Genomic DNA, 21,580 nt, shown 5'->3' with positions numbered 1-21,580 from the left:
GACAGAGTGTTTTCATAGAGAGACAAAGGAATTCTTCTACCTCACAGAATTGGAGAACCGAACAACATTTATGTTCTGGAGAAGGTATAAAAGATCGGTGAAAAATCCAGCTACGAACTGGTCCGTTTGGTACAATTTTGTGAAACTCATGAGAGACAATACGGCCATATTACCATAATAATGTTTATATACTAGCCTCAGGTATGAGACTTACATCTAAATGGTTGTATAAAATTAATGAATAAGGATAAAGCTATTTGGAATATGTTGGGATGCTTGTAAGATGTTAACCTGTTAGGGCTAGGGGGCAGTATTTGCACGGCTGGATAAAAAACGTACCCGATTTAATCTGGTTACTACTCCTGCCCAGTAACTAGAATATGCATATAATTATTGTCTTTGGATAGAAAACACCCTAAAGTTTCTAAAACTGTTTGAATGGTGTCTGTGAGTATAACAGAACTCATATGGCAGGCAAAAACCTGAGAGATTCCTTTACAGGAAGTGGCCTGTCTGACCATTTATTGTCTTTCTTTGACATCTCTTTCTAAAACTAAGGATCTCTACGGTAACGTGACACTTCCCACGGCTCCAATAGGCTCTCAGAGCCCAGGAAAAACCTGAATGTCGTCATTCCAGCCCCAGGCTGAAACACATTATCGCCTTTCTCAAGTGGCCGATCAGGGGACAGTGGGCTTAGGCGCGTGCACTGGCCGCCCCCGTCTTTATGTTTTTTCCTCTGTTTACCGAAAAGGAGATTCCCGGTCGGAATATTATCGCTTTTTTACGAGATAAATTGCATAAAAATTGATTTTAAACAGCGGTTGACATGCTTCGAAGTACGGTAATGGAATATTTCGAATTTTTTTGTCACGAATTGCGCCATGCTCGTAACCCTGATTTACCATTTCAGATAGTGTCTGGAACGCGCGAACAAAACGCCGCTATTCGGATATAACGATGGATTATTTGGGACCAAACCAACATTTGTTATTGAAGTAGAAGTCCTGGGAGTGCATTCTGACGAAGACAACAAAGGTAATAACATTTTTGTTATAGTAAATCTGATTTTGGTGAAGGCTAAACTTGCCGGGTGTCTAAATAGCTAGCCCGTGATGGCTGGGCTATGTACTTAGAATATTGCAAAATGGGCTTTCACCAAAAAGCTATTTTAAAATCGGACATATCGAGTGCATAGAGGAGTTCTGTATCTATAATTCTTAAAATAATTGTTATGCTTTTTGTGAACGTTTATCGTGAGTAATTTAGTAAATTGTTAGTAAATTCCCCGGAAGTTTGCGGGGGGTATGCTAGTTCTGAACGTCACATGCTAATGTAAAAAGCTGGTTTTTGATATAAATATGAACTTGATTGAACAAAACATGCATGTATTGTATAACATAATGTCCTAGGTGTGTCACGCTAAATGCAAAACCTCATAAATGCTATAACTTTATTTTCTCAAACATATGACTATTTTACACCGTTTTATAGATACACCTCTCCTTAATCGAACCACGTTGTCCGATTTCAAAAAGGCTTTACAGCAAACGCAAAACATTAGATTATGTCAGCAGAGTACCCAGCCAGAAATAATCACACAGCCATTTTCAAAGCAACTAGCATGCATCACAAATACCCAAAACACAGCTAAATGCAGCACTAACCTTTGACAACCTTCATCAGATGACACTCCTAGGACATCATGTTACACAACACATGCATTTTTTGTTCGATAAAGTTCATATTTATATATAAAAACAGCAGAAAATCTTTTGCCTCAAATGCGTCCGGTTTATTAGCGCTATAATTTACAAAATTACTATTAGAAAACATTGTTAAAATGTAATATTGTCTTTCAAAGACTTATAGATTAACATGTCTTGAATGCCATCTCTTTGCCAGATTTAAAAATAACTTTACTGGGAAATCACACTTTGCAATAAACGACGTGGTATGCCCAGAAAAATAGTCTAGGCTATACATGTTTTGAGCCATCTTGGAACGATCAACCATCAAAAATACTATTGTAAATAATCCCTTACCTTTGATTATCTTTATCAGAAGGCACTTCTAGAAATCCCAGGTCCATAACAAATGTAGTTTTGTTCAAAAAAGTTAACCTCTTACATCTAGACGTTCCGCTAGCGGAACACCTGCTCCAATATCCAATGATAGGCGTGGCGCGAATTACAAATTCCTCAAAAATACATTTTTTTTTTCAAACATATGACTATTTCACAGCATTTTAATAAAGATAAGACTCTCCTTTATCTAACCACACTGTCCGATTTCAAAAAGGCTTTACAGCGAAAGCAAAACATTAGATTATGTCAGCAGAGTACCAAGCCAGAAATAATCAGACACCCATTTTTCAAGCTAGCATATAATGTCACAAAAACCCAGAAGACAGCTAAATGCAGCACTAACCTTTGATGATCTTCATCAGATGACACACCTAGGACATTATGTTATACAATACATGCATGTTTTGTTTAATCAAGTTCATATTTATATCAAAAAACTGCTTTTTACATTAGCATGTGACGTTCAGAACTGGCATACCCCCGCAAACTTCCGGGGAATTTGCTAACAATTTACTAAATTACTCACGATAAACATTCACAAAAAGCATAACAATTATTTTAAGAATTATAGATACATAACTCCTCTATTCACTCGATATGTCCGATTTTAAAATAGCTTTTTGGTGAAAGCACATTTTGCAATATTCTAAGTACATAGCCCAGGCATCACGGGCTAGCTATTTAGACACCCGGCAAGTTTAGCACTCACCAATATCAGATTTACTATTATAAAAGTTTGATTACCTTTTGTTGTCTTCGTCAGAATGCACTCCCAGGACTGCTACTTCAATAACAAATGTTGGTTTGGTCCAAAATAATCCATCGTTATATCCGAATAGCGGCGTTTTGTTCGTGCGTCCCAGACACTATCCGAATGGTAAAGAAGGGTCGTGCGCATGGCGCAATTCGTGACAAAAAAAATCGAAATATTCCATTACCGTACTTCGAAGCATGTCGACCGCTGTTTAAAATCCATTTTTATGCAATTTTTCTCGTAAAAAAGCGATAATATTCCGACCGGGAATGTCCATTTAGCTAAACAGAGGAATGAAAACAAACCTTTCGGTCGACGCGGGCACGAGCCTGAGTCTCACAGTACTGTAACCAGCCACTACCCAAACGCGCTACTTTGTTTCAGCCAGAGCCTGCAAAGCCACGATTCCGCTTTTTGCCGCCTTCTGAGAACCTGTGGCAGCCGTAGGAAGTGTCACGGGACAGCTAAGATCCTCACTCTTCAATAAACAGAGACAAGAAGAACGACACCTTGTCAGACAGGCCACTTCCTGCATGAAATGTTCTCAGGTTTTTGCCTGCCATATGAGTTCTGTTATACTCACAGACACCATTCAAACAGTTTTAGAAACTTTAGGGTGTTTTCTATCCAAAGCCAATAATTATATGCATATTCTAGTTACTGGGCAGGAGTAGTAACCAGATTAAATCGGGTACGTTTTTTATCCAGCCGTGAAAATACTGCCCCCTAGCCATAACAGGTTAATAATTTATGTCCCAATAGCGTTAGCGCGCTCCGAAGGCTAGTGAAAATGTACCGTCTGCGTCTGACTTGTCGTCAGGAATGAGCAAAAAAAATATATTTAAGTTCGTTCAAACATGTCAAACGTTTTATAACATAAATCTTTAGGGGCTTTTTCAACCAGGGCTTCAATAATATTCCATTGGGATGGTTGCATTGTCTTTCAAAACGTTTCGAAAAGGGAGAGTACCCATGGGCGCCGACGTCACAATGGTAATGGCCCATTTCCTGTGACCTAGGTAAACATCCTCTCTTTCAGTCAATTTTGATGGTAGGAGGCTCAAAACACTTTGTAAAGACTGGGGACATCTAGTGGAAGCTTTAGGAAGTGCTAAATGAATCGCAAGCCACTGTGTTTCAATGGCAAATGTTTGAAGTGATATCCACACATCAGATTTCAGTTTCCTGTCAGGATTTGTCTCAGGGTTTTGACTGCCATATGAGTTCTGTTATACTCACAGACACCATTCAAACAGTTTTAGAAACTTTAGGGTGTTTTCTATCCAAAGCCAATAATTATATGCATATTCTAGTTACTGGGCAGGAGTAGTAACCAGATTAAATCGGGTACGTTTTTTATCCAGCCGTGTCAATACTGCCCCCTAGCCCTAACAGGTTAAAACGTTACGAAACGAGAGAGTACACACGGGCTCGCGCGCCATAGTAGTATAGGACTTCCCACAATGACACAGTATCCAGGCCTCTTGTTCGGTCAGTTTTTACTGTCAGAATCCTAACCCACTGTGTGTTTCAATGGCCAAGCCTTGAAATTCATTTCACACATCAGATTTTCACTTCCTGTCAGAATTTCGCTCAGGGTTTTGACTGCCATATGAGTTCTGTTATACTTACAGACACCATTCAAACAGTTTTAGAAACTTCCGAGTGTTTTCTATCAAAATCTAATAATAATATGCATATCCTAGCTTCTGAGTTTGTGTAGGACGCCATTTAAAATGGGCACATATTTTTTTCAAAATTCTCAATACTGCCCCCTAGCCCCAAGAAGGACGATCAAAACGTAGACCAATGTTCTCCAGAAGTTCCACTACGGGAAGAACTAAAGCGAGAACAATTTGAGAAAAGGGTAAAAGATAAGTCACAAGCACTAGACGGGGAATTACCGGACACCAGGTCCGCAGGAATTAACACCCATAGCAAGGACGTTAAAGTTCAAATTTCTCCCGCTCTCATTCAAGACCCTATCCAGGGCCCAATTGATCAAGAAACAAGCCCCCGGGCTTTGTCTATAGACTCTGATACAAAAGTTGCGAAGAAAAAGGTCAAACGCTTCGTTAAAGCCAAGCCCACTCAAAATCGGAAAAGTCAATCTGCTTCCACCTTGAACAGAAATGGCATATCACGTCGTTGCGAACGACCACTCCACTTTGTGGGGAATATGTCCACTAACCACGAATCTAAACGGCCATACCTGGAAACAGTCCTGGAGGACTGCTTAACTTGTCATGCGCTAATTGATTCGGGTGCGACAATATAACTCATCTCTCAAACATTGTTCGATGATCTAAAAAGGGCTTTGAAGCCAACTAAACGTTGGTTAACAGTGGAACGATGCGACACTAAACTTCGAGGGGTCACTCAGGCTACCTCGCCTCTCACATTGAGAGTCATAATGAAACTACACTTCCAGGACGTATCGCTCGTTCACCCTGTGTATGTTACCAGCCTCAACTGTACCCCTGCTACTTGGAGCAGACTTGATGGATCAGTTACTCCCATTGATGGATTGGAAAACCAACCAGGTATGGTCACAGGCCACAGTGCCTTCTCCACTGACCACACTGTCTTCCCCTAACTCTAGCTGCAACGCAGTCATTCACGAGGGGTATCTGTCGAAAGCACCCCTTGGGAAAAAGACCTTTAGAAACCTCTTGGTACAGAATCCGATCCAAGGAGATATTACGATATCTCGACACATTCCATCAGCCAACCTGATTGACCATTCTTTTCATGATTTCGAGCCAGCTGTCTCTGTTTATAAGCAACTTCCCTCCTCCTTGCAGTCGTGCAATACGATAGTTGAGATGAACTTGTCTTGCCCTTCGGACACTTCCGCAAGCACTGCGGCCGTCTCAGCAAGAAAAACATTGATGCGCAGAGTATACTCTGCTTCCAATGATACACCTTCCGCTTGGTTGGGGACTGTCACCCCTTACAATGACACTAATGGCGTCAGTCCAGCAACTGACCCGATGACTCCCACTGGTGAAACACTTTGCGATATCACAGACCGATATCCTCGTCTCAGTTCGCAGGTACTGAAGAGGTTGCCCCACGTGGACGCGGTGGTGACTGACATGCCTCGACAGTCACTGAGCGCTTTGAAGGACAAACACCAGGAGAGTTGGTTGAAAGGTGCCATTTGGTGCCATTCTCATAACAACGTGGCCGCTGACAACTCGTACATAGGGTCCGACCTTTTCGTTTGCGCCTCGGACACCAACACCACCCGCTGGTGGGGGGGTCCCGAGACACAAAGGGGGGGAATAGTAGCCCAGAGCCTCATCGAGGCCGGTGGGGGGGTCGTGTAACTCCCGCTAGGATTTTGGGGCGGCAGGGTAGCCTAGTGGTTAGAGCGTTAGACTAGTAACCGGAAGGGTGCAAGTTCAAATCTCCGAGCTCACAAGGTACAAATCTGTTGTTCTGCCCCTGAACAAGGCAGTTAACCCATTGTTCCTAGGCCGTCATTGTAAATAAGAATTTGTTCTTAACTGACTTGCCTAGTTAAATAAAGATAAATAAAAAATAAGGTAACGTTTGTCAACATATTTCCAATGTACATTTTTTTTTTTAAGTCTTTGCCGTTATTGATCAGAGTTACCGTGTCATATGGATATCTACACAGTTATTACATTGGCAAGGTGGTGTAAGCCTACACAAACACAGACCTTATTTGAAGTGAATCTAAAAATATCCTATGGAATAAATAAATAAATAAATAAAGGAACCACTTTTCAGATTTTGCTGGAAGGTGTCATGGGATTTATGACTCACACTTTGGTAGTCAATTCTTACCATGCCCATTATTAAAATAGGATTTCCTGCATATAGAAATTACAGTTGTTTTCAACATTCATCACAGGTAACTTCAACTCTAGTTTTATTATTCAAACAGTTGAGAGTATTTGTGTCTCCTAAGCAGACTCTTCAGTATCTTTGTCAATTCAGAGAGCTGTGTGTGTGTGTGTGTGTGTGTGTGTACGATTATATTAATTTTACCCATGGCAGAGAAAAGCAGAGCACGAGTGTGGGACTATAACATTGAATTGGCCCCAGGGAAAGCAAGGTGTCTAATTTGTGATAATTGTCATTATTACAAACATATATATAAAAAAATACAAATCGGCCGATTAATCGGTATCGGCTTTTTTTGGTCCTCCAATTTTCGGTATCAGCGTTAAAATCATAATTGATCGACCTCTAACGTCAATACACTGTTAAATATGCAAAGCTTTAAGAATAATGAGATACATTAAGACAATAACAAAAGGACACATGATTTAATAATGTTAAAAACATACTAACTCACTCAAGATATTCAACCTTAGTTTGATATATTTATCACATCGTATGTATGTTTCTGCATATTTATCAAGATGGTAAAATAATGTTAGAAACATAATTACTACAAATATATAAAAACTATAAAGACAGAGGATACTGAAGATATTTAACTCACACTAGTGTCTGTATGTTGCAGAGTGGACTGGTTAGTCCAACACAGAGCAGCTCCACTCCTCTGTCTCCCAGGTCATTGTAGCTGAGGTCCAGTTCTCTCAGGGGGAGTTTGGTGTCTGCAGAGCTGAGGCCAGAGTCTCACAGGATTTAGATGTCAGTTTACAGCCATCCAGTCTGGAGAGAGGAGATAATCTGTTAGATATACAAATCCTTCATTATAATGATACTGTAAACATCAACTCAATAACATAACTTACAGTGCTCTCTTGCAGGTTTTCACTACCGGCAGCAACCTCTGATAACCTTCCTTTGATGTGTTGTAAGTCTTCAGGTCAAACTCCTCCAGCACCTCCTCTGACATCAGTAACAGGTAGGCCAGGGCTGAACATTGGTCAGGTTTTAGTCTTGTTTCTGAAAGAGTTCCTGATCGCAGGGAGGTCTGCATGTCTTCAACTAGAGAGTTTGCACCAAGTTCATTCAGACAGTGGAACAAGTTGATGATCCTTTCTGGTGAGGATTCCCTTTCGATCTTGTCTGAAAGGTACTCAACTGTTCTCTCAACTGTTTCCTCATTGGTCTGTGTGGTACTTTCTGTCTGTGTCAGAAGGCCTCGTAACAGATTCTGATTGGACTCCAGTGAGAGACCCAGAAGGAAGCGGAGGAACAGGTCCAGGTGTCCATTCTCACTCTTCAAGGCCTGCGTCCACTGCTCTCCTGTGTAAGTCAGACAACTGGATTGACTCCTTCTCTTCATCATCACTAGTGGGGGAGAAAACATTTTCCTTCTTGTCCAGACATGATTCTAAAGCATTCACTGCTGCTAGAAACTCCTGAATGCTCAGATGCACAAAGCTGTAGACCTTCTCTTGGTACAGCCCAGATTCTTCTTTAAAGATCTCTGTACACAATGCTGAGTACTCTGATGCCTCTGTGACGTCAAGGCCACACTCTCTCAGGTCCTCCTCATAGAAGATCAGGTTGCCCTTCTGCAGCTGTTGGAAAGCCAGCTTTGCCAGTTTCAGGATCATCTCTTTGTCTGACTGAGACAGTTCCTTTGGGTTTGTCTCTGTGGCTTTGTTGTACTTCTTGTTCTTCACAATGGTTTGGATGAACATGAAGTGTGAGTACATCTGGGTCAGAGTTTTAGGGACTTCATCCTTCTCTGCCTCTTTCAGTATCATCTCAAGGACAGTGGCTGATATCCAACAGAAGACTGGCATGTGGCACATGATGTGGAGGCTCCTTGATGTCTTCATGTGTTTGATGATTTCATTGGCCAGATTCTGATCTGTGATTTTCTTCCTGAAGTACTCATCCTTCTGTGGATCATTGAACCCTCGTACCTCTGTCACCTGGTCAACACACTCAGGAGGGATCTGATTGGCTGCTGCAGGCCGTGAGGTTATCCAGACGAGAGCAGAGGGAAGCAGATTCCCCTCAATGAGGTTTGTCAGGAGCACGTCCACTGAGGTTGGCTTCGTGACATCACAGCACTTCTCATTGTTTTTGAAGTCTAGAGGAAGTCGACACTCATCCAGACCATCAAAAATGAAAACAGTTTTGGTTTCACCATCTTCAATGCTGTCAATCTCTTTCAGCTCTGGGAAGTAGTGGGAAAGAAGTTGCATCAGACTGTATTGGTCCTTTTTCAGGTTCAGATCACGGAAAGGAAGAGGAAACATGAAATGAACGTCCTGATTTGCTTTTCCCTCTGCCCAGTCAAGGAGGACCTTCTGCACAGAGACTGTTTTTCCAATGCCAGCGATTCCTTTTGTCAGCACAGTTCTGATAGGTTTGTCTTGTCCAGGTAAAGGCTTGAAGATGTCGTTGCATTTGATTGGTGTCTCTTGTGTGGTTTGTTTCTTGGATGCCATCTCTATCTGTCTAACCTCATGTTCATTATTGAGCCCTCCACTTCCACCCTCTGTGATGTAGAGCTCTGTGTAGATGTCCTTGAACAGACTTTGGTTTCCATGGTGTCCAATTCCTTCAGATACGTGTTGATACTTGTGTTTCAGTTTAGCCTTAATGTCTTGTTGGACTGTCAGCAGAGTTTGACCTGTAGGAAAACATTGAGAGTTGGGACTTTGTGTGTGTTTTATAAGGGTCTTTGTACCATTCTTTGTAATGTTGTATGGAATACAGTCTTACTTCTTCTGTCCAGAAGGTTGTGTGTGATCTTTAATGCATCCTCACTGTCCAACCTCTCCACTTCCTTATTGTCATCTGGTAATGGTTCCTGGCTGAAAGCAGGTGGCTGATCACTCTTCATTGATAGCAGGCTGGTTGTAGGGGACTCTGCTCTGGGCTTCTGAACACTGAACAAAACAGGGAGACAGATCACCTCATCAATATCTCATCAATACCTCATCTACTTCCTTTTAACAACTGTATTATGGAACATCTAGAAGTCCTGATGTTTCTTTATAAAGCTACAGTCTGCAATTGGTAAATCCATTTCTGGCCTTTTAAGTGAATGATATAGACCTACATTTTATGTAATTTGGGAACACTTTTCTCTTTAGTTTTATGTCTTTAAGAGAACTGTATATTTTACATGTCATCTCTTACCTCTTAGAACTGGTGTCTTGAGTCATTTTGGAGGCAGTGGTCTCCTCCTCTCTCTCCCCAGAGAGGCTCATTTTCGAGGCAGTGGTCTCCTCTCTCTTCCCAGAAAGACTCATTTTAGAGGCAGTGGTCCCCTCCTCTCTCCGCCCAGAAAGACTCATTTTAGAGGCAGTGGTCCCCTCCTCTCTCTCCCCAGAAAGACTCATTTTAGAGGCAGTGGTCCCCTCCTCTCTCCCCCCAGAAAGACTCATTTTTTGAGGCAGTGGTCCCCTCCTCTCTCTCCCCAGAAAGACTCATTTTAGAGACAGTGGTCTCCTCCTCTCTCTCCCCAGAGAGACTCATTTTGATGTAAGTTACAGCTCACTCAGCTACAATAAGAAATAACAGAACAGTCAATATTTCTGAACATTGTTGAAGAACCATTAACAACACATTTACTGTCTGAGGTCAAAGAGTTAAATCAGACTTCATATTGTATTCAAACATACACAGTCCAATATGTTATTCATTTGATTTGACTTGGATCCCCATTAGCTGACATTTGTCAACATCTGTTATCCCCAACTCAACCTCTAGATGGAGCTGTAGACCTACAGCTCTACTCCATCTAGCCACAACCGTAGAAACACAAACAAACCATCTATGGAGAGAAATCATCAGTATCATAACACCGGAATGCAACATCCATCCACTTATATCAGTACATCTGTAACAGCCTAAACATTACAAACCTTCTATTAGATCAGATAAGCCTCAAGTAACTCCACACTCTCATAGAACTTGTTCTCAACTGGCCTACCTGGTTTAATAAAGGTGAAATAAAATAACAGACAGATTTTGGGCAGAGTAAATCCTCTCACTTCGCCTCTTCCTCTCTGTCCCAACTGACCTCAGAAACTTCTACAGACATGTATCAGAGAGGAAGAGGCGAAGCGAGAGGTTTTACTCAGTGAAAACTCTGTCCACGAAAATAAGCCCACGATGTGAGGAGTTGTTGTATGGAGGTCAGTGAGAGTTTGTCGAATTTGGTCAACAAAAAATTGAATTACTAATTTGCTACGTGAGGCTTATTTGATCTAATAGAAGTTCCATAATGGTTAGGTTGTTACGAAGGAAAATACTTTATATTGGAGTTGTGCCTGTTGTCATAGAGATGGAGGACTCATCATGGATATAATCTGTTTTAGAACGGACATTGTGCTTGAGGCCTTCCACCATTTTAAAGTAGTCAACTGAGTGGGAATTCCTATGAGTTGGGAGCAATCAGCCAATGAATAAGAAAATGTACTACTTTAAAATGGAGATATCGTCAATGGCACTGCCAATGCTGTCACAGAGGCTATAATGGCTACATGGTCCCACCAGATCTCACCTCCTCCCACCTGCCTTCCCTCTTTGAGGACATGCATTTCCATTGTTAGAGCGGTCACTTGAGTATCTTCTCAATATAATATACAGTCTTTGCTTGCATGCAGGAACATTGGTACATTGTGGGAGGCAACCTGTCTGTCTAGGGAGGCTAGTGATGAACAAGTTAGGCCTATTTGAAACATCACCATTTCCTGGCAGCATTTACCAGACAATGTATAGAAGGGAGAAAAAAAACATAACATAATTTATGATGGTTTTTATTTTATTTTTGGAATCAATGATTATAGTTTTATTTTTTTCAAACGAGTTTCTTAATTATTTTAGCTTTAGATTTGGTAACATAATTACGAGTTTTAATAATTTAATAATTCATAAATAAAAATGTATATCAGTAACCCACAACCTTACACCCCGCCGAGCAAAACATATTTAGTGGCTCCCCTCTTAACAGTGAAAATAACACATTTAATGTTCATTTCCTGCAATTCTGCACATTTTGCAATGGAGTTTTAATCACTTAATAAATCAGTAACAACTAAATTGGTACTTCGGTGAATTTTCATGATCCTCCCTCCTGATGACGAGAGAAATTACAAAAATCTTAAAGATACTGTGTATGTGTTGTTTGGTAACAGAATTACGAGGCAATGTTTTTTTCAACTTACAGAAGGCAATAATTTATCCAAAACTACATTTAAGTGTTGATATTAGTTGTCAGGAGTCTTATCTTCAACATTATTGTGTTTTGATGTATTTTTAAAACCTTTTTAGACTGTTTCTGGTAGATGTTTTCTAAGATCTTTTTCCATCTGTTTGACCAGAAATCAAAACCATTATTTATGCATAATTTTTCAGATGGAAAATGGTTGAAAAATGTATCTATGCCTTCTGATTTCCCCAAAACATAAACTCTTAGCTTTCATTTGACACCCAATTTGATATTTTGGGAGATTTACCTAATTTACCATCTAAAAACATGTAGCTAACATGGGCTAATAGACTGACTGCTGATACACAACCAGATTTACACACTGCACCATGTGTTTTCTATTATTCTAACGGTCAACAGTAAGTTGAGATCCAGACTGAGTTCCAAAACAATGTTTTATTACTGGTCCCGGGCCGCCAGTTGCCCATCCCTGGTTTAGTGAGTAGACACATGCTGCAGTGCAGTGCTTGAGTTCATTGAGGTGCGATCAGTTTATCTCGCCCGGCGCACCGGGGTTTACATTCTGAGAAAAAGTAGTGCTGATGATTCAACCCGGGGTTCACAATGCGCATAGATGAGCCGGTGACGTTATATCGAGCGCACCTGCAGTTCGCCAAACGGACCACCGCCTTCCTGATCTGTCACCAGAAAGCTTTAAACTTAACATGTGATTTAGCCCCACATTTAAATAGTTTATATGCACATTGTTGAACGTCACATATACTTGACGAGACAGACTATTTTATTTAATGACAGCTATACATAATTCCCGATGCACGTCTTCTTTCAGAAAGTGAAAGTGAGCCAGTTTCCACAGATAATAATCACCTTAATGTGCTGTCAATCACCTATAACAATAATACCCTATCTCATAGCCCTGTAGCCTATAACAATAATACCATACCTCATAGCCCTGTAGCCTATAACAATAATACCATACCTCATAGCCCTGTAGCCTATAACAATAATACCATACCTCATAGCCCTGTAGCCTATAACAATAATACCATACCTCATAGCCCTGTAGCCTATAACAATAATACCATACCTCATAGCCCTGTAGCCTATAACAATAATACCATACCTCATAGCCCTGTAGCCTATAACAATAATACCATACCTCATAGCCCTGTAGCCTATAACAATAATACCATACCTCATAGCCCTGTAGCCTATAACAATAATACCATACCTCATAGCCCTGTAGCCTATAACAATAATACCATACCTCATAGCCCTGTAGCCTATAACAATAATACCATACCTCATAGCCCTGTAGCCTATAACAATAATACCATACCTCATAGCCCTGTAGCCTATAACAATAATACCATACCTCATAGCCCTGTAGCCTATAACAATAATACCATACCTCATAGCCCTGTAGCCTATAACAATAATACCATACCTCATAGCCCTGTAGCCTATAACAATAATACCATACCTCATAGCCCTGTAGCCTATAACAATAATACCATACCTCATAGCCCTGTAGCCTATAACAATAATACCATACCTCATAGCCCTGTAGCCTATAACAATAATACCATACCTCATAGCCCTGTAGCCTATAACAATAATACCATACCTCATAGCCCTGTAGCCTATAACAATAATACCATACCTCATAGCCCTGTAGCCTATAACAATAATACCATTCCTCATAGCCCTGTAGCCTATAACAATAATACCATACCTCATAGCCCTGTAGCCTATAACAATAATACCATACCTCATAGCCCTGTAGCCTATAACAATAATACCATACCTCATAGCCCTGTAGCCTATAACAATAATACCATACCTCATAGCCCTGTAGCCTATAACAATAATACCATACCTCATAGCCCTGTAGCCTATAACAATAATACCATACCTCATAGCCCTGTAGCCTATAACAATAATACCATACCTCATAGCCCTGTAGCCTATAACAATAATACCATACCTCATAGCCCTGTAGCCTATAACAATAATACCATACCTCATAGCCCTGTAGCCTATAACAATAATACCATACCTCATAGCCCTGTAGCCTATAACAATAATACCATACCTCATAGCCCTGTAGCCTATAACAATAATACCATACCTCATAGCCCTGTAGCCTATAACAATAATACCATACCTCATAGCCCTGTAGCCTATAACAATAATACCATACCTCATAGCCCTGTAGCCTATAACAATAATACCATACCTCATAGCCCTGTAGCCTATAACAATAATACCATACCTCATAGCCCTGTAGCCTATAACAATAATACCATACCTCATAGCCCTGTAGCCTATATCACATCACATCTTATTGATTAGGCTGATCACTATGAATCCACAACAATGTAAATAAACCTAAAATAATCATTCTTTAAAGTTTAAATCAATATTGTATTAACTTGGCGGATGTCTTAGCCCCTAAATCATCTCTCTCTCGATTTCTACATTAAATTGTGAAAGAACGCTACAAACCTATGAAACATCTTTATTCCACAACGTCCCTTCTTCTTCTTCTTCTTCTTCTTCTTCTTCTTCTTCTGTGGTTTTATGGCGGAACTACACACAAAAAATATGTATTGCTGCCACCAACTGGACGGTTTGAAACTCAAAAATAAAAAAGTAATTTAAAAAAAATCCATGCGTAATAGAGAAACTAACTCAATCAACACTAATAAAAATAGTACATTGCCAAAACAAACAAAACTCCCACTTCTTCCTTCTGTAGTTCTCCATATCTCCCTTCTCAGGCTCTAGGATCTGAGAGGGTGGTACGGCTCTAGGATCTGAGAGGGTGGTACGGCTCTAGGACCTGAGAGGGTGGTACGGCTCTAGGATCTGAGAGGGTGGTACGGCTCTAGGACCTGAGAGGGTGGTACGGCTCTAGGACCTGAGAGGGTGGTACGGCTCTAGGACCTGAGAGGGTGGTACGGCTCTAGGACCTGAGAGGGTGGTACGGCTCTAGGACCTGAGAGGGTGGTACGGCTCTAGAACCTGAGAGGGTGGTACGGCTCTAGGATCTGAGAGGGTGGTAAGGCTCTAGGACCTGAGAGGGTGGTACGGCTCTAGGACCTGAGAGGGTGGTACGGCTCTAGGACCTGAGAGGGTGGTACGGCTCTAGGACCTGAGAGGGTGGTACGGCTCTAGGACCTGAGAGGGTGGTACGGCTCTAGGACCTGAGAGGGTGGTACGGCTCTAGGATCTGAGAGGGTGGTACGGCTCTAGGACCTGAGAGGGTGGTACGGCTCTAGGACCTGAGAGGGTGGTACGGCTCTAGGACCTGAGAGGGTGGTACGGCTCTAGGACCTGAGAGGGTGGTACGGCTCTAGGACCTGAGAGGGTGGTACGGCTCTAGGACCTGAGATTGTGCTACGGCTTGTGCCAATATTCCATGTAACTCTTATGCTGTGAAATCGTTCAGCCCCGGGAACCAGAAACAGGAACCGCTCCGATCACTATGATTTCTATCTTCCTGGACCTTCTCTCCACCTCGACAGTTCCCTTAATTACCACAGCTATAAAGGCCACAAAGTCCACCTTCTCTCCACCTTGGCAGTTCCCTTAATTACCACAGCTATAAAGGCCACAAAGTCCACCTTCTCTCCACCTCGGCAGTTCCATTAATTACCACAGCTATAAAGGACGCAAAGTCCACCTTCTCTCCACCTCATCAGTGCCATTAATTACCACAGCTATAAAGTCCACCATCTTAACCTTTAAAATGTCAGGATCTTGCTGGTGAAAGGAAACCCCTGCATCCTGCAGTGAAGGTCTATCCACCACCATGGACTCTTCTGATGCACCATTCAAACCCTCAACCCTTTTCACAGCTGCTAAACTAAATGCTTGTGTTCCTAGCTCCAACAGTGCAGTAGTATCTAACAATACACAACAATACCGACAAATCTAAAATAATTAAGAAATATAGATATATGTGAAGACACACAGACAGACACACAGACACACACACCCACAGACACACAGACACACAGAACAAACACACAGACAAACACACACTCACCTTCCTGCCAACTTTAGACCATTTTCACTACAACCAAAATAACATCTGTTAAATATGTGTATGGACCAATAACATCTGTTAAATATGTGTATGAACCAATAACATCTGCTAAATATGTATGGACCAATAACATCTGCTAAATATGTGTATGGACCAATAACATCTGTTAAATGTGTGTATGGACCAATAACATCTGTTAAATATGTGTATGGACCAATAACATCTGCTCAATGTGTGTATGGACCAATAACATCTGCTCAATGTGTGTATGCCAACAATAACATTTGATTTAAATGGCCCCTGGGTGTGAGAATTCAAAATTGAAAAATATATTGAGAAAGGTTGGTAAACCAATACATAGTCAGGGTTGGGGTCAATTCCATTTAAATTCCAGTCAATTCAGGAAGTAAACCAGGAGGAATTATACAGGGACCTGTTGATCTTCATGGAGATACAGCGCCTTCGGAAAGTATTCAGACCCCTTGACTTTTTACATATTCTGTTACATTACAGCCTTTTTCTAAAATGGATTCAATTGTTTTTGTTCCTCTCATCAATCTACACACAATAGCCCATAATGACATCACAACACCCCATAATGACATCACAATACCCCATAATGACATCACAATACCCCATAATGACATCACAATACCCCATAATAACATCACAATACCCCATAATGGCCTTCCCTGTGGCTCAGTTGGTAGAGCATGGTGTTTGCAACGCCAGCATGGTGTGTGCAACACCAGGGTTGTGGGTTCAATTCCCACGGGGGGCCAGTACAAAAAAAAAAAATGCCTGATATGAAATGTATTCACTACTGTAAATTGCTCTGGATAAGAGTGTCTGCTAAATGACTAAAATGTAAAAAATAATAATGACATCACAATACCCCATAATGACAACACAACACCCCTGAAAGATGAGTGGAATCTGTGTGGGTAGCTGGACAGGTAGAATGACTGACAGTGAAGGTGAACAGGTGGTCAGGGGTCAGGTGACAGAGGAATGGATGAGACTGAGGCAGGAATTCCTTTAACCATAAAGTGGTATATTTACTGGGTAGTCTGTGCTGCATAACAAAGGAAACAGAATAGCATGTATCCAATCAAATTCATGATCACAAAGGTCAAATCATAACAATCATTCTCATTATTAACATAATTAGGTAAATCAGCAATTCAGTTCAATAAGAAGTGTGTGAGGAAGGAAGGAAGGAAGGAAGGAAGGAAGGAAGGAAGGAAGGAAGGAAGGAAGGAAGGAAGTATTCCAGATATAAAGCAGGTAACTTTTTTTGCCATTTTAATATTTTAACATTTCGCATCCTGTATTTTTCCTTGAATGCTCACCTTCTTGTTTTTCTAGCTGAAACATGATGTGGGGTCATTCACAGTATTGTATTTATTTCATTTTTTATTACATCATAATCATGTGAATAATAAAAATAATTCTATCAGTTATTTCCATCAGTTTGATATCAGAATTGATCAGTTCAACAAACAATGACGTTTCATATTTCATCCTTTCAGGTTTGTCTTCATATGTACTATGTAATTTCATGACATATTAACCATATATCGATGGCATAATTGGCCTGTGATGATCTGTAGGGCCGTGATCATTGTCCATTTACATTACACAACAGGTTTGAAGCCTGCGCTCCGCGGTAATAACTATAAACAATAACTGATGGAAACAGATCCGGTGGACTTACGTTGATTCATGGACACACAGAATTAAGGAAGAGAAAGGTTGGGCGATGGCGAATCCCTCCTTTTAATCAGTTGAGATCTGTCGGACATTTCCCCCTGACCTAATTAAAGCGCCCCTGGCCCAGCTGAGCAAGTGGCCATGAATTAAAGGACGATTCCACCAAGTACTTGGGACTTTTCTATAATTTTTATTTTCCATAATGACAGAAGCAAAATCAGGTTTTTAGACATTTTAACATATTTGTTTTTAACTACCCAGAAATATAACTTTAACATAAGTATTCAGACCCTTTACTCAGTACTTTGTTGAAGCACCTTTGGCAGTGATTACAGCCTTGGGTGTGATGCTGCAAGCTTGGCACACCTGTATTTGGGGAGTTTCCCCCATTCTTTGCAGATCCTCTCAAGTTCTCTCCCTTACCACCTGTCTCCTCCCTCTCTCCCACTCCACCTCTCTCCTCCCTCCGCATTTCCCTCCCTCCCTCCCTCCACCTCCCCACTCTCTCCTCCCTCCACCGCTACCTCTCTCCCTTCCCTCCCTCCCTCCCCCTCCACCTCTCTCCTCCCTCCCGTCTCCTTCCTCTCCCCACGTCTCCTCCCTCCCTCCCTCCACCTCCACCTCTCTCCTCCCTCCCTCTCTCTATCCCTCCCTTCCCTCCCTCTCTCCCTCCCTCCCTCCCTCCACCTCCCCACTCTCTCACTCTCTCCTCCCTCCACCTCATGTCCCAACACAGGTAGTCCATGTTTAAGGACCTAGAGGAAGAAATGGACCTTACGGGTAGAAGACTGAAACATTTGAGGTTTGTTACATTCTTATATAATTTCATGTAGAAACATGTTGTGGAGAAGTTAGGCTTTCATAGAGAGACAGATGATTTAAGGGAAAGACATTGAAGAATTGTAAAGTTAATACAATACTGATTTCAACTTTCAAGAATGATAAGTTTAGTATTATTTACATTGGTGTTGATTGATATTGATTAGCCTAATCAATATGATCCAATGTGATGTTATAGGCTACAGGGCTATGAGGGTATTATTGGTAAAGGCGACTGACAGCGCATTATCGTGATTATTATCCGCATGATGAAACTACGTTAGAAGACATGAATCGGAATTATCTAAAGCTGTCACTAAAGAAAACGCTCTGTTTCGTCAAGTCAGTCAAGTAAAGTGACGAGCAACAATGGTCATAGAAACTATTTAAATGTAGGGCTAAATCAAAGATGAAAATGCTTTCTGGCGACACCGATCAGGAAAGTGGTGGTCCGTTTTGCTCACTGCTGTGCGCTCGATATAACTTGGCCGGTGCACCGTTGTATTATTTTACCCACTGGTTCAATCGGTGTCGGCACACCCTTCTTCTGAATACAAGCCCCAGTACAACGGGCGAGAAAAACTGATCGCACCTCGTGTGAATTTGTGGGAGATTATTCAATGTAACTAGGTACAGTTGCTATGCTGAGAAAACATCAAGCCAATAATTATATTGGCCGGATGCAGAGATGTCATCTGGTGCAGGACTCCAATATTAGCAGGCAGTATTTAGGCAATATTTAGACTGTCCAGTTTGAAGAGCTAAGACAGAATGGCTATATAAGGAATGGAACATATATACAGCTGTCAGATGTGGGCGTTAACAAGCAAGAACTGAGATGAGAAGATAATGAGGGGACTCTATACGTTATGCAAAGACAGAATCCTATAAAGGCAGGAATCTGTAATATGAGAATTTAGTCTTTTCAATGGAGGGGCTCGGCTCTGTTACGTGTGTAATAGGGTCCTTCCATGGAAGGGCTCAGCTTTCCTACTCTGTATTAAAGTCTATATTGAATTCACAGGTTCTAGTAAAAGTGGTACATTTCTGAGTCAATATTCCACCACAAACTCAAGCAGTGCATGTGTGTATTCACTAAGGGCACTTTCCCAATTTACGAAATGACGCCCTTCTTATACACGCCTTTCCTACGTACTTGTCATCAGTTTATATTCAGACTTACCTTATTAAGTTGAATAACGGGCTTTGCAGGCGTGGTTCCATCGCGTGCGCTGAATAAATGTAATTTAGTCACTGAAAACACCCACTTGCTGGCCAACAGATTTTCTGGTGAAGTTGTCATTCAACAGCGTTTTCACACGAAAGATATTGATAAATAATAAACACAGCGGTTTGATTCATCCTGAAAGTTGTCATATTCAAGTTGAATCCATGAAACATTGGAAGGTGTAAAAAAAAAAAGGTGTACAATAGAGGTTGAATAGGGAGCGTCCTATACATCTACCCTAATTCTCACTAATCATGGAACTGTATGACAACGGTCCAGTCGTTGTGAACCGAGCACCCGGTTTAACCTGTTCCGTGGGGTCTGAGTTCCATAATGATTCAAACAGGTGATATGTTCCACATTGTTGCACAACTTTAGCCTGATGCTAACGACCCTCAGGAACAACTGACGTGACAGAGGAAAGTGTAGGTGAACAGAATGCAATGATGCAAAATGTAAGATACAATTTGAGGAGAACGAACACTCAAGTGACAGTTATAAATGTATGTGGGTATTACTGAGCGTGGTTCTCGATAGTGGCTGATATTTAATGACATTATACAAATTAAAAAATACAACGGAGAACGCCCGGACATAGCCTATAATTAAAACATTCCGTAGCTCTTACATCAACTTGGCAGGTTCAGTCCTACAGAAGCCTAAAGCGGAGGTGTTCACATTACATCCACACCAATTATGAGGTCACACCAGTATCGGTGCGTGAGTAAAATCACTGTTATTAATATATAATTACTAAATCCGAGACAATAAGAAGACACAGTGGTAGAATAAATTCAACCATACCTTTGTTTAATCACAAAACCGGATAGAAACCTCTGTCCAGTGAAGTCCACAAAGCATATTGTATTTAACAAACAGTTACATGACCTACAGCATGGTCAAGCAAGTTAATGTTTCCGACATTTCTGGACCACTAAACAACTATTAATTTAGAACCACAGAGAGTTACTGCACGTTGTAAAGAATGGTTCATGGTACTGATGTCTGTGCGTGTTCGTACAAGTAGAAAAAACATGTTGACTCACCCTAATTGTAGAGAAACACCAATGACATCCTCCTCTCTGTCATGTTGACAAAACGGTCTATCACTCTGTTATACAGTACACTGTCTATCACTGTTATACAGTACACGGTCTATCACTCTGTTATACAGTACACAGTCTATCACTCTGTTATACAGTACACTGTCTATCACTGTTATACAGTACACGGTCTATCACTCTGTTATACAGTACACAGTCTATCACTCTGTTATACAGTACACAGTCTATCACTCTGTTATACAGTACACAGTCTATCACTCTGTTATACAGTACACTGTCTATCACTCTGTTATACAGTACACGGTCTATCACTGTTATACAGTACACTGTCTATCACTCTGTTATACAGTGCACAGTCTATCACTCTGTTATACAGTACACTGTCTATCACTCTGTTATACAGTACACTGTCTATCACTGTTATACAGTACACGGTCTATCACTGTTATACAGTACACGGTCTATCACTGTTATACAGTACACGGTCTTTCACTGTTATACAGTACACAGTCTATCACTGTTATACAGTACACGGTCTATCACTCTGTCATACAGTACCCACTTTTCTTGTTTGTTGTCCTAGGCTACATGGCTAAAATGCTTGCTCGCTAGCCTAACTTCCATTCATGGGTAACATTAGCTAGTTAACATTAGCCTTCTACATCTAGCTACATATTGAACTTCTATCCTCTCAGGCCAGGAGCAAAACAATGTATGAATTAATGGTCGGATCAGAATCACCGTTATAATCATTGGCAGTATGGAGTATTAAG

The 21,580-nt window shown here is 41.1% G+C and overlaps 1 protein-coding gene across 1 annotated transcript; it reads right to left on the bottom strand.

The window, feature by feature from the left end:
* Positions 1-7,327: 7,327 nt before the first annotated feature.
* Positions 7,328-10,230, bottom strand: LOC123733064 (protein NLRC3-like). Its single transcript, XM_082978247.1, has 4 exons — positions 9,892-10,230; positions 9,472-9,638; positions 7,578-9,379; positions 7,328-7,494 (listed from the first exon to the last, which is right to left on the bottom strand). Exons 1-3 carry the CDS (start codon positions 10,137-10,139, stop codon positions 8,004-8,006), a joined length of 1,791 nt encoding a protein of 596 aa, XP_082834373.1. The 5' UTR covers positions 10,140-10,230; the 3' UTR covers positions 7,328-7,494; positions 7,578-8,003.
* Positions 10,231-21,580: the final 11,350 nt, after the last annotated feature.

This window comes from Salmo salar, chromosome 08 (assembly GCF_965601325.2).
Source record: "Salmo salar chromosome 08, fSalSal1, whole genome shotgun sequence".
NCBI lineage: Eukaryota > Metazoa > Chordata > Actinopteri > Salmoniformes > Salmonidae > Salmo > Salmo salar.
Note: the sequence above shows the minus strand (reverse complement) of the source record. Positions and strands in the feature narration are given on the sequence as shown.